Source organism: Pezoporus flaviventris, unplaced genomic scaffold, assembly GCF_033815535.1.
Source record: "Pezoporus flaviventris isolate CSIRO_AGI_PZ_B2104156 unplaced genomic scaffold, CSIRO_AGI_Pfla_v1 ptg000078l, whole genome shotgun sequence".
NCBI classification, from domain to species: Eukaryota; Metazoa; Chordata; class Aves; order Psittaciformes; family Psittacidae; genus Pezoporus; species Pezoporus flaviventris.
Window position 1 is genome coordinate 3648251 of NW_026892626.1, and position 13291 is coordinate 3661541.

Consider the following 13291-nt stretch of genomic DNA (forward strand, 5'->3'; position numbering starts at 1 on the left):
TAATTTTGACAGCAGTCAAGCTTGTTTCTGTTTACAAAAATAAGAACCGAAACCGAGTTATGTCTGTGTTAAGTGATTTATTTCAGCTGACAGAATTTGTGTTTGTGTCCAGAAGTGTTAGATTAAGCAGAATTAAAACGGTTGAAACATGTGTCATGTGCTGCTTTCCCTGTTTCCCAAAGCGTGTTGCATGTTTGAAATGCCTCATGTAATGGCCCAGTGATGCACGAGCGGGCACATGGAATGTTTTGTGGTTTTGCTCTCTGAGGGAGATATTTCTAAAAAGGCTTTGTATTAAGATTTCTATTTTCCCTTCCTCATCTTGATGCCAGTCCAAGTCTTGTTGAGCAGTTTACAGTCTCTGTAAAGCACGGTATAATTTGCACTGTAGTTTATTATCTGCAATTATTCACTTAAACTGTCGGGGAGGTTAGGGTGGGCAATAAAACTGCTTTGAGATACCTGCCTAGGTCAGGCTTGTTCTGTGTTAGGTAGGTGCTTGATGTCCAGTTTGATTCTTGGCTGGGCTGGAGCTGGTTTGGTCAGTGACTCCTCTTTAGGAAGCAGTTGGGATGCACGGGCACCGTCTCCTGTTCTCACTTGTCTCTGCTGAGGTCAGGGTCTGCTGTCCTGTGCCCCTGGGTGGGAACCATACGTATACGGAGAACTGTTTGGATCCAGCTACCTGAGCACATTATGCTTGTTGCTGCTCTTACAAGAGCAGGAGATAGCAGCAGAGATGGTGTCGTGGTTTAAGCTCTGCCGGTAACTCGGCACTACGCAGCCGCTGGCTCACTCCCCCCCTTCCTCCCACCGCTCCTGGGGGAATGGGGAGGAGAATCGAAAGAATGTAACTCCCACGGGTTGAGATAAGAACAGTCCAGTAACTAAGGCATAACACAAATCACGGGTGCTGCCACCAATAATAATAATAATGATAAGGGAAATAACAAAGGGAGATAATATAAAAGGGGACAGGGAAAAGAAAACAATAAACACAAGTGATGCCCAGTGCAATTGCTCACCACCCGCTGACCGATACTCACCCGACCCGAGCAGCGATCTGGGCCTTCCGGGTGACTCCTCACAGTTTATATACTAGGCACGACGTGCTGTGGTATGGAATACCGCTTTGGCTAGTTTGGGTCAGATGCCCTGTCTGCTTCCTCCTGGCTTCCCGTGCCCCTCCTCACTTTCAAAGCATGAGACTGAAAAGTCCCTGATCAGAGTAAACATTACTTAGCAACAGGTAAAAACACTGGGGTGTTATCTCAGGCTAAAGTCAAAAACAGCACTGCACCAGCTACTAAGAAGGAGAAAAAATAACTGTTACAGCTGAACCCAGGACAGGTGAGCTTTCATTTCATTTCATGTAGGCAGAAAGGTTTTATACTGTTTGCTTTTTATATTCACTCCTGTTCTGTTTCAGTCTTCCCTGCTTGCTTTGCAGTATTCCCATTATTCTAGCACCCAGGGTGTAATGTCTCTTTCTGGGGTACCGTTTTGCTATGTGGAAACATTGGTGAACTGTTTGTGTTTTCATTTTACAGACAGGCATCTGGATTCACAATTTCTGATTGCTGGTCAAAGTTTTGACATATGATGCTGTAGATGGTGGGTTAATTTTTGACAGAATTGATACAATATTTTGAGCTTGTTGCCTTCTCTCCTGACTGTCATGAAGAGGGGGAGAAGGCTGATGCTAGAATACATAAGGGATCTCTGTGCTCACTGTGATCTTCACTAGACTCATACCAGCCCCAAGGTTCATAATTCAGCTGAATCGCTGAGGCTGGCAGAGATCTATCAGCAGCAATCATAACATTTTCAATGTTGCTTTGTACTGTTCAAGATCTAATTTGAGATTCCTGTAACTCAGTAATCGTATTAATAGCGACCTCAGTGATGTATGGCAAGGGGATATGCCTCTGTATCTTAAACGAATGTGTGTACACACTGCACTTAGTTTTTAAGTTTTGGTTCTGTGGAGAAGGAAGTGTAGCAAGGACCACTGACATATAGTTGTTTGCCGCATTTAAGCCTGAAGGTGCAAAGAATGCTTATTTGAAGTATTTATAATAGCTGAAGCCATTAATGTCAGTAACGAGCAATAACAGAATTACTTGGTCAGATGAAGCTCAGTAATTCCCAGTGCTAGTAGTTCTCATCCCCAGATAATATTAAGACATTTTCCTCTATTCTCCATTCATCTCTACATAAGCTGTCTGCACAACTGTATGCAGCAGAAGAAAGGATCAGTCCTGCCCAGTTCCCTGTCCTTTGGGACTGAGTTTTCAGTTGAGGGAACTTGTGTGCCTGGCAGACTGAAAATACTTGCTGCCTGGATTTGGAATTCAGAAATGGAAAGACTAGGCCAAAGTTTTAAGGAGTGTGACCTTCCTTTTCAGAATAACCAAGGCCTGTATTCATTCTATGGAAAAACTGAATTATCTCTATTCTGTATGAATTTATTGACTTGTATTCCAAAGATCTGTTCTACTTTGCAAGATAATCTAGCAGTTGTTGTGTTCAAAGCCCTTCTGCCTGAAAGATGGTGCTAGGCATATTCTAAATATTGTGCATGTCCTTTAAAACTTACTTTGAATGCCTCAGGAGTGCAACAGTCAGTTCTGCCCATGCCCTTAATTACTGACACATTAGTCTGCTTTTTTACTTTTTCAGATCCCATACTATTTCCTTTCCCTTTCTTTCCCATTCCCTCTTTCAGTGAATTGCAGAGAGTGAAACAACAGTATAGGTTTTGCTCTTCTAGTAATTATTACAAGCATCAAAGCAAAATTCTAACTTTTTAAATGTATGCACATATGTATATTTGTTTTAAATTCTGCCCCTGCAGATGGAGGAGAAAAGCTGTTGCTAAATAGGTGGGTCTTTTTACACTTTAAAAGTGAATGGCATTAAAAATCACGATGTGATTGTCTGCCTTGTATAATAACTGAGTTTAATGTGTTCCTGGTTGCTGAAGAGGATCTAAGGATAATTTGGATGGGAGAGATGCTGTTAGAGGTGCTATCTGAAAAAAATAATCTCTGAAAAAATCATCAAATGTTTGGGCAATGTGACTGTCAGAGTATGTTAAGGAAAGATAATTTTTGCCTGAACATTTTATGGGTGCAAATGAGTAAGTAGGAAAAAAATAGAAAACTGCTTTGAGTAATAAATTACACCACTCGCATATGTTCATCACTTGCTAGTTATTCTTTTATCTGTGATGCCAGTCTGTAATGTTTCCATTAACTTCATTGTTATGGAGAAATAGGATCTGCAAATCCTCAAGTTTCAATATATCATTTATTCCTTAATATTTATACTAGAGGTGACAAATATAGTTGTTACTGTGTTGGATGTTTTGCATCTGTTTTCAGGTTGTTGGTGTGGAGTATTGGGCTTGCTTAAAATCAATAAACCTGATCTTAACACTTGCCCAAATCTTTATGCATGCAAGACTCTTGTGTTGGCAAGGTATTACTTTGTCAGTTTTTAATTCAGGGGACTAAAGCATGTTTTACATAGCTTGCTATTTTGATGGGAAAGCATATGCTGATATTGCTGGTGTCTTTGGCTAGTATGAAAATTTCTTATTCTTTGAATTCTTAAAATGTGAATCATGAACATGTAAATAAAAAATACTCGGATACCAAATAGATTTGCCATTTATATTCAGATTTCTTCATAGATATGCTGTTGTTACACATTAAAACATTTATAAGTCTTTCATATGTATGCCAAAAGCACAGTATGTATTACTAACTTGTGGAACTGAAAAACATTTACAAAAGGTGTTCATGGCTATTTCCTTTTGGAGAATAGGTTAGCGACTGCTGTTTATATACCTAAACAAGCAGTATCTGAACAATTCCTGGTAGTGAGCTATTGTAGCTGCCCATGATGCAGACTGATTTCTTTATCTACAGACTGATTTTACTTTTTCAAAACTTGCTGATACTAGATGTCTTGGTAAGAAGTGAGGTGAAATGGGGACCTTGGAGTACTTCCATTAATTTGCCTAGTGACCTGAGGAAAATTACTCGGTTTCTAATGCCCGTTTTAGGAATGTGCTACAGTAGGACTAACTCTGTCACTTTAAATGGTGTAGGCTTCTTATGATTGTTTAAGGTATTTTGGAAAGGTTTGCAAATATTAGATCTGAAAGCTCATCAGATTGTTTCATTATTCCAGGTCATTTGGAGAAAGCAGGGTATCTTCTCCAACCAGTTTCTGTTCTCAGTTGGGATTTTGTTGAGTTTGCTGGGGGTTATTTTGGTTTTGGTTTACTTTGTTTTCATTCTTCCATCATTGATGTGAAACTGTAACCTGGCACAAAAAAATACTGGCTATTTTTAGACTGACAGGAATGTACTGCATGTAATTTTTTCTTTTTTTTTTTAAAAGAAAGCCAACTGTAAATTCCTACAAAAAGTAATTTTCAGAAAAAAATGTATTTTCTTAAGCTAAAAGCCTATTTCTAAATTTCAGTGTTTTTAGAAGAAAACTTTGTCTTACTGATCTTTCTCGTAAAAAAGTTGTGCTCTTACATTGCAATTAGTCAAAACTGTGCAGCTGTGAAACCAGACTTAACAGCATTATCTTGAAGGTTATATAGATGGGTTTAGCCTGTTTACCCTGAGTATTTTTAAGTCCAGTAAGTGAAAGACATGAAGGGAAAAAAAAAATAAAACCACTGATTCAGGCTACTTAAATTGGATGGAAATGTCAGGCTGATCATTTTTTCAAATGAAGTAGGTAGCCTTGGCTGCTGGTAGTTTCCAAGGTTGGAAACTACCAGCAATTGGTAGACATTATTAAAGCAGTAGTGTTTTGCTTCTGGTTACACCTTAGTGGTTGGGTGATGATGAGAGACTCTAGAATGAGACTGGTAGTTTTCTTCAGATTTTATTAATAAACATACCGGGTTCTTGAGTTTATTTCTACTTCAGCAAACAAAGTAAGTATAAAGCTATTAAAAAGGGGACAATAGGGAACCTTAGGTTGGTTTAGCAGTAATCCATGCAGTCTGCATTTGTAATGTGGTTCAGTTTCACTAATGTGACTCTGCATCATCGAAAGTAAATAAGTGGAAACCTAAAGATAAAGTAGAAATTGGAATAAATGTTTTCTGTAGAAGTGTTGAGTAACTGGGCACTGACAGAGGAGGTGTTGGTTCTGACCTGGGGCTTCTACCTATGTTGCTGTTCAGTACTTTTGCCAAGTTTTGCATGATGGACTTAGTGTTGATGTGAGGTTGGATCTTTCTGGTCCAAATGCAAACTGCTGTATATTAACAGCCATTTATCTTTCTTCCTTTTTGAGGAGTGTCATATCCGAAAAGTGGATGTTCAGGATAACATGTCCAATGTGTCGGAAGAGAGAAGCACTAGGCAACAGGACATTAAGAAGGGACTCCAATTTATAGAGTATGATTTTGTGTTTTTATTCTTTTATGCTTATACATGTGTATATATATGTGATGGATAACTCTGGGAAAGTCCTTTTAATGTGTTACCAGTGGAGGAAGGAGAAAGAGGAGGACCTGTGTTTCTCCTCAGAATATTTGCTAACACTAATACAGAAATGGGGAGCAGTCTTGAAGAAAAGACAGAAATCCTAGTTGTTCTAAAAGAGAGCAGATTGAAAGTGGGAGGGCATTCCTTGTCTGCCTTTGAGAAATACCAGCACTGAGTTCTTCTGGTGGGTGGAAAATGCTGATAGCCTAAAAATCCACCTTATACTTCTGGACAGCTACACATAAGACTAGGTTGCTACTGAAGGGGATGGGTTTTTCACAACTACCTAAATGTTTCAACACTGGAGCTAAAAGTTAACCTAATGAAAAACAATCTTAATAGCTAATTTTCATTTGTGTCTATGCCAGATTCTTCTCAAAACGGTCCAGGATAGCTTAAAGTCGTTGCAAAGTTTCACACTAATTCACTGCTCATGTAAGGCATTCTTAAAAAAAAAAATAAATAAATCCAAACCAACAAGAAAATCCAAGGAAAAAGAAACCTGCCCTTTTACAAATCGTTTTGAAACAGATTCTCAGATATGGTAAGGTAAAGGGTTCCTGTTTTTCTTCCTAAAAAGTTAGAAGTAAATATCTCTGTTCAGTGCTAGAGAAAATCTCTCTTTTGTCCTACAAAAGAACTCTTAAAATTCCTGTAGTATCACTGGTATGGCTTAATTAAAATTGATGTGTTCTTTTGACAGATAATCTGTCACTTGAAAATACTTACACGAAGACTGCAGTTCTCCTCATGTGTAATCTGTTTCTCTACAGTGGAGGGGAGAAATAGTTTTTAAATTGAGGTTTTAAAGCATTCAAAACCGTAATACATTTTGAACAGCAGAGTTAAGGCTGGCTATGTAACTTTAAATGAAAATAAGTTATCAGTAATAAGAAAACACAGTTCTTTAATCAAAACTAATCTACAGCACTCTCCCCTTTTTCAGGACAGGTAGTAGACAGTATTGAAAGATTTGCCTGTTGCAGAAGATGGAAGTTGTTTTTAGTAAGAACCAGTATTCTCCAATGTGATTGTCTTTTAAGAAATGTATGTAACACTCTGTAATTTCTTTTTTTCTAGATCTACTTTGCCTTATCCGGGGACACAAGAACAATATGAGGTAATGAAATTACTTTTGCGTTTCCAGAAGAGTTTTTAATGTGGGCTTATCTTATTTGTTCTTGGTTTTAATCATTTAAGTAATGATATAGTATGAATGGTAAATTACAGTGTCTTGATATTGGAACAGGAGGACTACTTACATTGTGATAGAAGTGTTCAGATATTTGATGCCTATAATTCACTTCTGTAACAGTTCAAATTAACTCTTCCTCTGTTGATGTTAGAGATGAATTTGGGGCATTCGTTGGATAAAGCAATATGCTATTCTGAGAAAAATTTAGGGTAGCAGAGCAAAAGTGAGATAAAAGGACCTCAGTCACATAAATCTTAAAAGCATATTTTGTTTCTGTTCATGTTGTTATTTTGCATAATTTTTCACTTATATGCTCAGACTCATCTTCTTAGCATTTTTATTCAATGGTAGGTGAATCATTGGATTTGAGAACATATTAGATAAAAATGCAATCTTTCACATTTTACATTAAGAAAAGCATTTAATTTGCAACCTTTATATGGTAGTGCTCCGCCAGTTGCTATGGCTGCTACTTGCTAAAAGAATGTATGGAACAGATATGTTTTTTCTTAAGTTAATTATACAAAGTAATTCTGTTATCAGTAGTTCAGCTGCTCTCTTATTTGCTTGTATTGGGGTGTTGAATGTTAGAAATTATCTTGGACAAATGTCAAAATTAAAATACTAATACAGACAGAAGTTTGGCATTTCATTTTGATTCCCTGAAGCCACCAGTATAAATTTTCTGTTCAAAAATGTGTTTGGAAACATGGAAGATAAACAACAAAACTGCTGCTGATGGGCGTTTCTTTTCTTTGTTCCAGTTATTTATACGAGGGCTTGTTAGAAATCTTTTTAATGAGGGGAATGATGTATATCGAGAAGGTGATTGGAGAGGATCACTGAGTCACTATACAGAAGCTATAAACATAGCTGATTATGCTAATTCTGAAGAAATCCATGTTTCTGATGATATTTTGGAGAAGCTGCACGTAAACAGGATAGCATGTTTTTCAAATATGGTAAGCTTCTGTTTAAACTGTATGATTTCTGTAGAACAGTGTGCTAACAGAGTGTGAAGACATAGGAAGTTTCCTAGTCAATGGAAAGCTTTTGGTGTTGGGTTGAGAACTGGCATGTTTCAAATCATCATTTTGCCATATTCTTTAGTATCTTCCTTTTACAAGTATAATCCTTGAGATATTTTTGGTTACTAATACTAAAATATTAATATAAAGGAGTCATACTAGGCTTGGAAGTTGGTGGACCAATGTTTTTATCCATTTATACTACTGATTGCACCTGAGTCTACTGCTTTCTCTGTGGAATAAGATGGCTCTTATGAAAGAGCTGAATTGTCTTCATAAATGTCACTGGATTTTACATGAATGACATCCCTGCTTGTTTTTAATTGCGTAAGTTGTTGGCTTAGCAAAACTTACACATGCAGTGTGAGTGGCCTTGCTGCATATTTTATAGTGTTTCAGTACCTTTATGTAATAGTTTCAATTTGGTGTTTTGATGATAAAGTTCTGATTAATGCCTTATTACTTTTTTTCCCCCCCCCACATAGGGATTGCATGAAAAAGTTCTAGAAGACTGTGAAATAGCATTAAGATTGAATGAAAATAATTTCAGAGCTCTCTATAGGAAAGCAAAAGCTTTGAATGAACTGGGAAGGTACAAGAAGGCTTATGATGCTGTCGCAAAATGTTCTCTTGCTGTGCCACAGGTAGGTAAATTATATATTGATGATCGTTTTTAAATATTTAATACAGAAAACAAATACTTACATCAAGGCCATTGAAGGTTTTTCTCTTTTTTTTTTTTTTAATGCAGTACTTTTTATTCTTCTAAGAATTATTTCTTGTTATGGAAGTGAAGACTGGTAGCAGAGATTATCATCCCCAAGCTCAGTTTGTTATGTTAACTTTCAGCAAAAGAAATAGTGACTTTGCAGTGGGGATCAAGTGCCAAAAAACTTTTGAAATAAACACTGGAACTGAATTAGTAGTTTCAAATTCTCTACGGTCAGAGGTGTACTTACAACATAAAGAGAACAACCCCTCATAATGTACAATATTGATTTTTTTCAAAACTGTAGTTTAGGTGTCCAAGCATCTAGTAATATTCTTACCTGTGCACTGTCCTCTTCTGAATAGCTTGTTATGCACCTCTACTCGTAGGCTATATCTATATTAGCAAGCAGCGTATGGTGTAATAGGAGAGGATCTGTAAATGAAATGCTGGTCCTGAGGATCCCATGGTTGTTCATGGTGATTTTGTTCAGTTTTTTTCTGGTGTAGGTTTTGGTTTTGGTTTCATTTCTGGGGGGTTTTTGGTTTGGTTTTGTTTTTTTTCAAGAACACTCCTACAGCACCTTCAATTTAATTTCATCCAAAATTAATCTAATTTGGATCTCTGAGACCTTTGTAATGCAAACTAAAATGCAGTGAGTAAGGAGGATACAGATATCTCACTTCAGAAATGCATTTCAGATTTGAACTAAAATGCTGATGAAAACTTTACATACCTTGCTTAAAACAGACTGATCCCAGAGCAGAATATTATATCAAAATTACAGCTAGACAAACTGTTGAGCATAGGTTAACCTCTTGATTTAGAGTGGGTTTCAGTTGTGTTTCCAAAGACATAAGTGGTTTATCAGAATATGTAATATTGGACTTTGGATTTTCACTTTGCACCTCTAGATCTGAATGTTTTCACTTCAAGTTAATCTGCCTTAATATAAGTTTTATAAATAGCCTTTCCTAGCTGTAGGACACACTCTGGAAGCTAAATCTTAAAATCATTTAACTGAATCATTATTATAACTATTAGGACAGAGTGAAATATGAACAGGCTTTTAACTCAACCTTTCTAATTGTATGATGCAATTACTGCCAACATACGGAGTTGCCATTACATATTCAATAGTGTTATGTAGTAGCTGACATTATGGTAATCAGAAATGTGGCTCTCAATTTGTATAAAAACAAAACAACCCCCCCATCCACTCAAAGAACAAACATCCTCCCCAAATGACCAAACAAAAAATAGCCACCCACAAAAAATCCCATTTCTCTGGTTTTGGAAAAATCTTTACATTATTTTAAAATCAGTTAAATGGAAGAGGAGGGTTATGTCTATTTTCTGGCTTTTTTTTTCCTTCCTTTAATTCCAGATATTTTGGAAGTTTTGCTTGAAGGTAGTAGTATTTTTCAGCATTAGCTTGCATACGTTTGTGGAAAAAATAAAGCTGCCTTAAGAGACATCCTGCATGTAGGAATATTGCAGAATACAGACTGAGATGTAAACGGATATCTTGACTAGATGACAATACATGTAAATTATGAAACTTTATTTATGTCTTTTAGGATGAAAGTGTGATTAAGCTTACCCAGGAACTAGCTCAAAAACTAGGGTTAAAAATAAGGAAAGCATATGTAAGAGCAAAGGTAAGATTTTTATTTTAACATTGAGGTTTCCCTGTCTTAATAACCACTTTGTATTTAATGAAGGCATCTTCTCATTGCAGCCACCCTCCTCCAGTTCAATTTCTAGCGATGTATCAACTCAGGTAAGGCTTTACATGCTCAAAGTGCAAGCTGACTTTATAGTGCTGGGAATAATCATTTCATAATTTCACGATGATGAAGTGAAAATGGTGCAACTGACATTTTATGTAAGATGCTGTTAATTTGGTCTTTAGGGTTCTGTTAATCTTTGTGCTCAGTTTTGCTGTGTATGTAAGGCAGACCAGGATGCAAGTTAGCTTTTTAGAATAAATGTTAGCTAAATCATTAAATCCAGTGCAATGAATATATTTACTTCTAATGCCTTGAGGCAAGGGCATAGTTAATATGCTGATTTATTTACTTATTTCACTTCGTTGACAGTTATTAAAGTGAAGCATACTGCCATTAAATCCCTTTTGATTTATGCATTTGTCCAAATACAACCTTTATTAGCAGATGAACTTGCATTTATCTTGCTGTTTGTACTGTGTCTGAGCAGCAGTAATGAAGAGGAGCTCATCTTACAGACCTTTTTCATGGGAGCATAGACAATTTAGCTGTAAATGAATGAGGAAATATAGGAACAGCTCATTTAAGGTCCTGTTTAGACTTTTTTTATTCCTTGGAGTGGTTGGTTGCAGATTTTTAGTGACCCTGTGAGAGTTGATTTCAGTCTGCAAATAGATGCTTTATCTAAAGAAATTATCTAAATTTTGTTGTACTTCACGAATTCAAGATTTATGAAATCCAGGTGTGAGGATTTACGTTCTTAATCTGAATATTTATTTGAAGATTTTTAATTGCTCTTATGAAAAGTGCTGAGAGGTATTTTTTTTTTTCCTCACTTACAGAATTCTTCTGTAGAAGATATTGAGTTAGGTAAGTCTTGTGTTACAACCTAGGAAGCTATTTGTGCCATACACATATGTATCTGTTGAGAAAATTAATCTTGTCATTTGAAAGATCTGTGGTAAAAACTCTGATCTGTTTATCTCTAAAACTACATATTTAAGTGCCTAAGCAAATTTCCTTTCAGTCTCTTCAACTTGATATGATTGTAACTGCTCCTATAGCATTTGTCTCATACTGTTCTCTTTAAGTTGGAAAAACAGGAAGGGGAGAGTATGCCAGAGATTTAGTGGAGTATCAGGTCTGTAACTTTTCCTCTTTTTTAGTTTGAGTAATATATAAACACTTGAGATACAGGTACTCATGAACTGGAAGTTAATAGAAGTTAGCAATATTTAATGTGGCTTTGCTTAAACATTCTTCATGTTTCTCCACTCCCTCACCCCTCAGGGTAGAAGTTATCCAAGGTATTTTTACATCTTTGAACGAAAGTTCCAGTCATTTCCATCTTAACTGTTTCAGATTTATCTGACCAGAAGCAAGAGATAGTTTCTGCTACTTGTTCAACAAACTTTGAAGTGTCTAAAGTGTCTTCAGCACCTGTACCATCTTTACCTTCTATTATGCCTCTTCAAGTGGAAAAGGTTTCCTTGCCATCTGCAGTGCTGGCAAATGGAGGAAATGTTTCTTTCTCTATGTCAGAACCATGTTTAGATTATGGAGATGGAGATATAATTATTGGGGAAGAACTTGATGAATTACTTGATTCTGTGCCTGATCCAGATGAAAGTGTAATGGTAAGACTTTTTTGTTTGTTTTCATTCTCAAAAGACTGTCCTTGTGAGCAGGGTCTTGTATTTTTATCAAGTGGGCTAACAGTGAAATGTGAGTTACCTTTTTTGGTTATGATTTTCTCAGGTGCAGAGTCTTGCAAACGTGGCTGTAGACATACCAGGGCCCAGCAGAGCTCCAGGGACAATTACATTGCTTTTGTGTGATGGAAAACATGAGTGAGATTGCTGGGGGAGGGACACTACTTCGGAAATACTGCTACACTACTACCAGTACTACCACAGTGGGAGGGATACTACTTCCGGGAAAGAGTGACATAGATACTTGAAGTCCAGGCTAGTATGTTGGTTTTTTTGGGAGGTGTTTTTGTTTTCTTCTGTCAGAGTATTTTTGGTGAAATAAACCCTCTCAGAACCTGAGAGTTGTTGGAGTGCTGACCCTGTAGGAGTAGAAACTGTAGTTAAACATGCTATTAGCTTTGCAGGACAGTAGTACTTGCGCTGTGGTCTTCTATTGCGTTCATTAGTGTCTCTGCAATTGGAGCGTTGTCCAGATCCAGCTCCTGGATAACCAGGAATAGTTATAACATCATGAGTCTAATTTTTAATACTTTTTAGAAGAGATTATTAATTTAGGCACATGAAGAGTTGTTCTTAATTACACCACCATTCCAGAGCTAGAACAGACTGTGAAGCATACAGAGTTCCTCAACTATTAGTCAAAATGAGGGCTCTGATTGATGAGCAGAGATGTCTGACCTTATGAGCAAGGTTACTGTCTGTCTGCTGTGGCCCTATCGGTCATTTGGAGACGTTAGTATTAGTATGCAATGTTGAATGACGCTGTGGCATATTTAATTCTTCAGTTAGTTGTGATTTCAATTCTTCATTCAGATGTGGATGCAGTTGGAAATCTTAAAATAAAAAATGCTTGGACTTCTAATTTTCTGTTTTATGCACTTTGTTTTGTAGAAAGTATTTTGGAAATGTAGCAATTAATTACTTTTAATAAAGCCTAGGAAGTCTGCTGTAGTGAAAACCAGGAAGCAGTACAATCTTCCAAGATTGACTGCAGTCCTGTGTAGTGTAGAATCTTGAATGAGTTGTAGGCTAACAACTTGGGGGACATAGGGAATTTCACATTGGCCAGACCCTGTGCAGATGTATTTGTTCAACCTCCAGACAAGAAGGAAGCCTATTGGGATGATAGAGAGAAGGAAAACTCCCCTACTTGGTTATGTCCTTAGCAGAGGTATACAGAAGGATAGGTTCTTTTTCAGGGGTGGATGGGAGACCCTTTGCAGAGTATAGTATCATTTTATTGTTTCTGAGCTTTTATTTCAAAGCTAACTCTACTGTACTGCAATTTGAATCCTCTTTATTTAGAAAAAAAATCATGTTGATTACTGACTCTTCCTACTCTTCCCTCTTGTCTTATTTTTTTAAGATAATTTGGAAATTTAGCTCTGATCT

At 36.8% G+C, this 13291-nt stretch overlaps 1 protein-coding gene across 4 annotated transcripts in view; it reads left to right on the top strand.

Annotated features, from left to right (window-relative positions):
- Positions 1–13291, top strand: part of ZC3H7A (zinc finger CCCH-type containing 7A) — a 34756-nt gene that overhangs the window by 1165 nt on the left and 20300 nt on the right. Inside the window, exons 2-9 of one of the 4 annotated variants that reach the window (XM_061473231.1) lie at positions 5332–5435; positions 6606–6645; positions 7485–7682; positions 8234–8392; positions 10038–10118; positions 10199–10240; positions 11030–11057; positions 11550–11824. In XM_061473231.1, coding sequence (XP_061329215.1) covers positions 5368–5435; positions 6606–6645; positions 7485–7682; positions 8234–8392; positions 10038–10118; positions 10199–10240; positions 11030–11057; positions 11550–11824 — 891 coding nt within the window. In that variant the 5' untranslated portion in view covers positions 5332–5367. Of the gene's footprint in view, positions 1–4939; positions 5436–6605; positions 6646–7484; positions 7683–8233; positions 8393–10037; positions 10119–10198; positions 10241–11029; positions 11058–11549; positions 11825–13291 lie in introns of those variants that run through there. The other 3 variants (XR_009746900.1, XR_009746899.1, XM_061473232.1) reach the window with 3 other exon arrangements.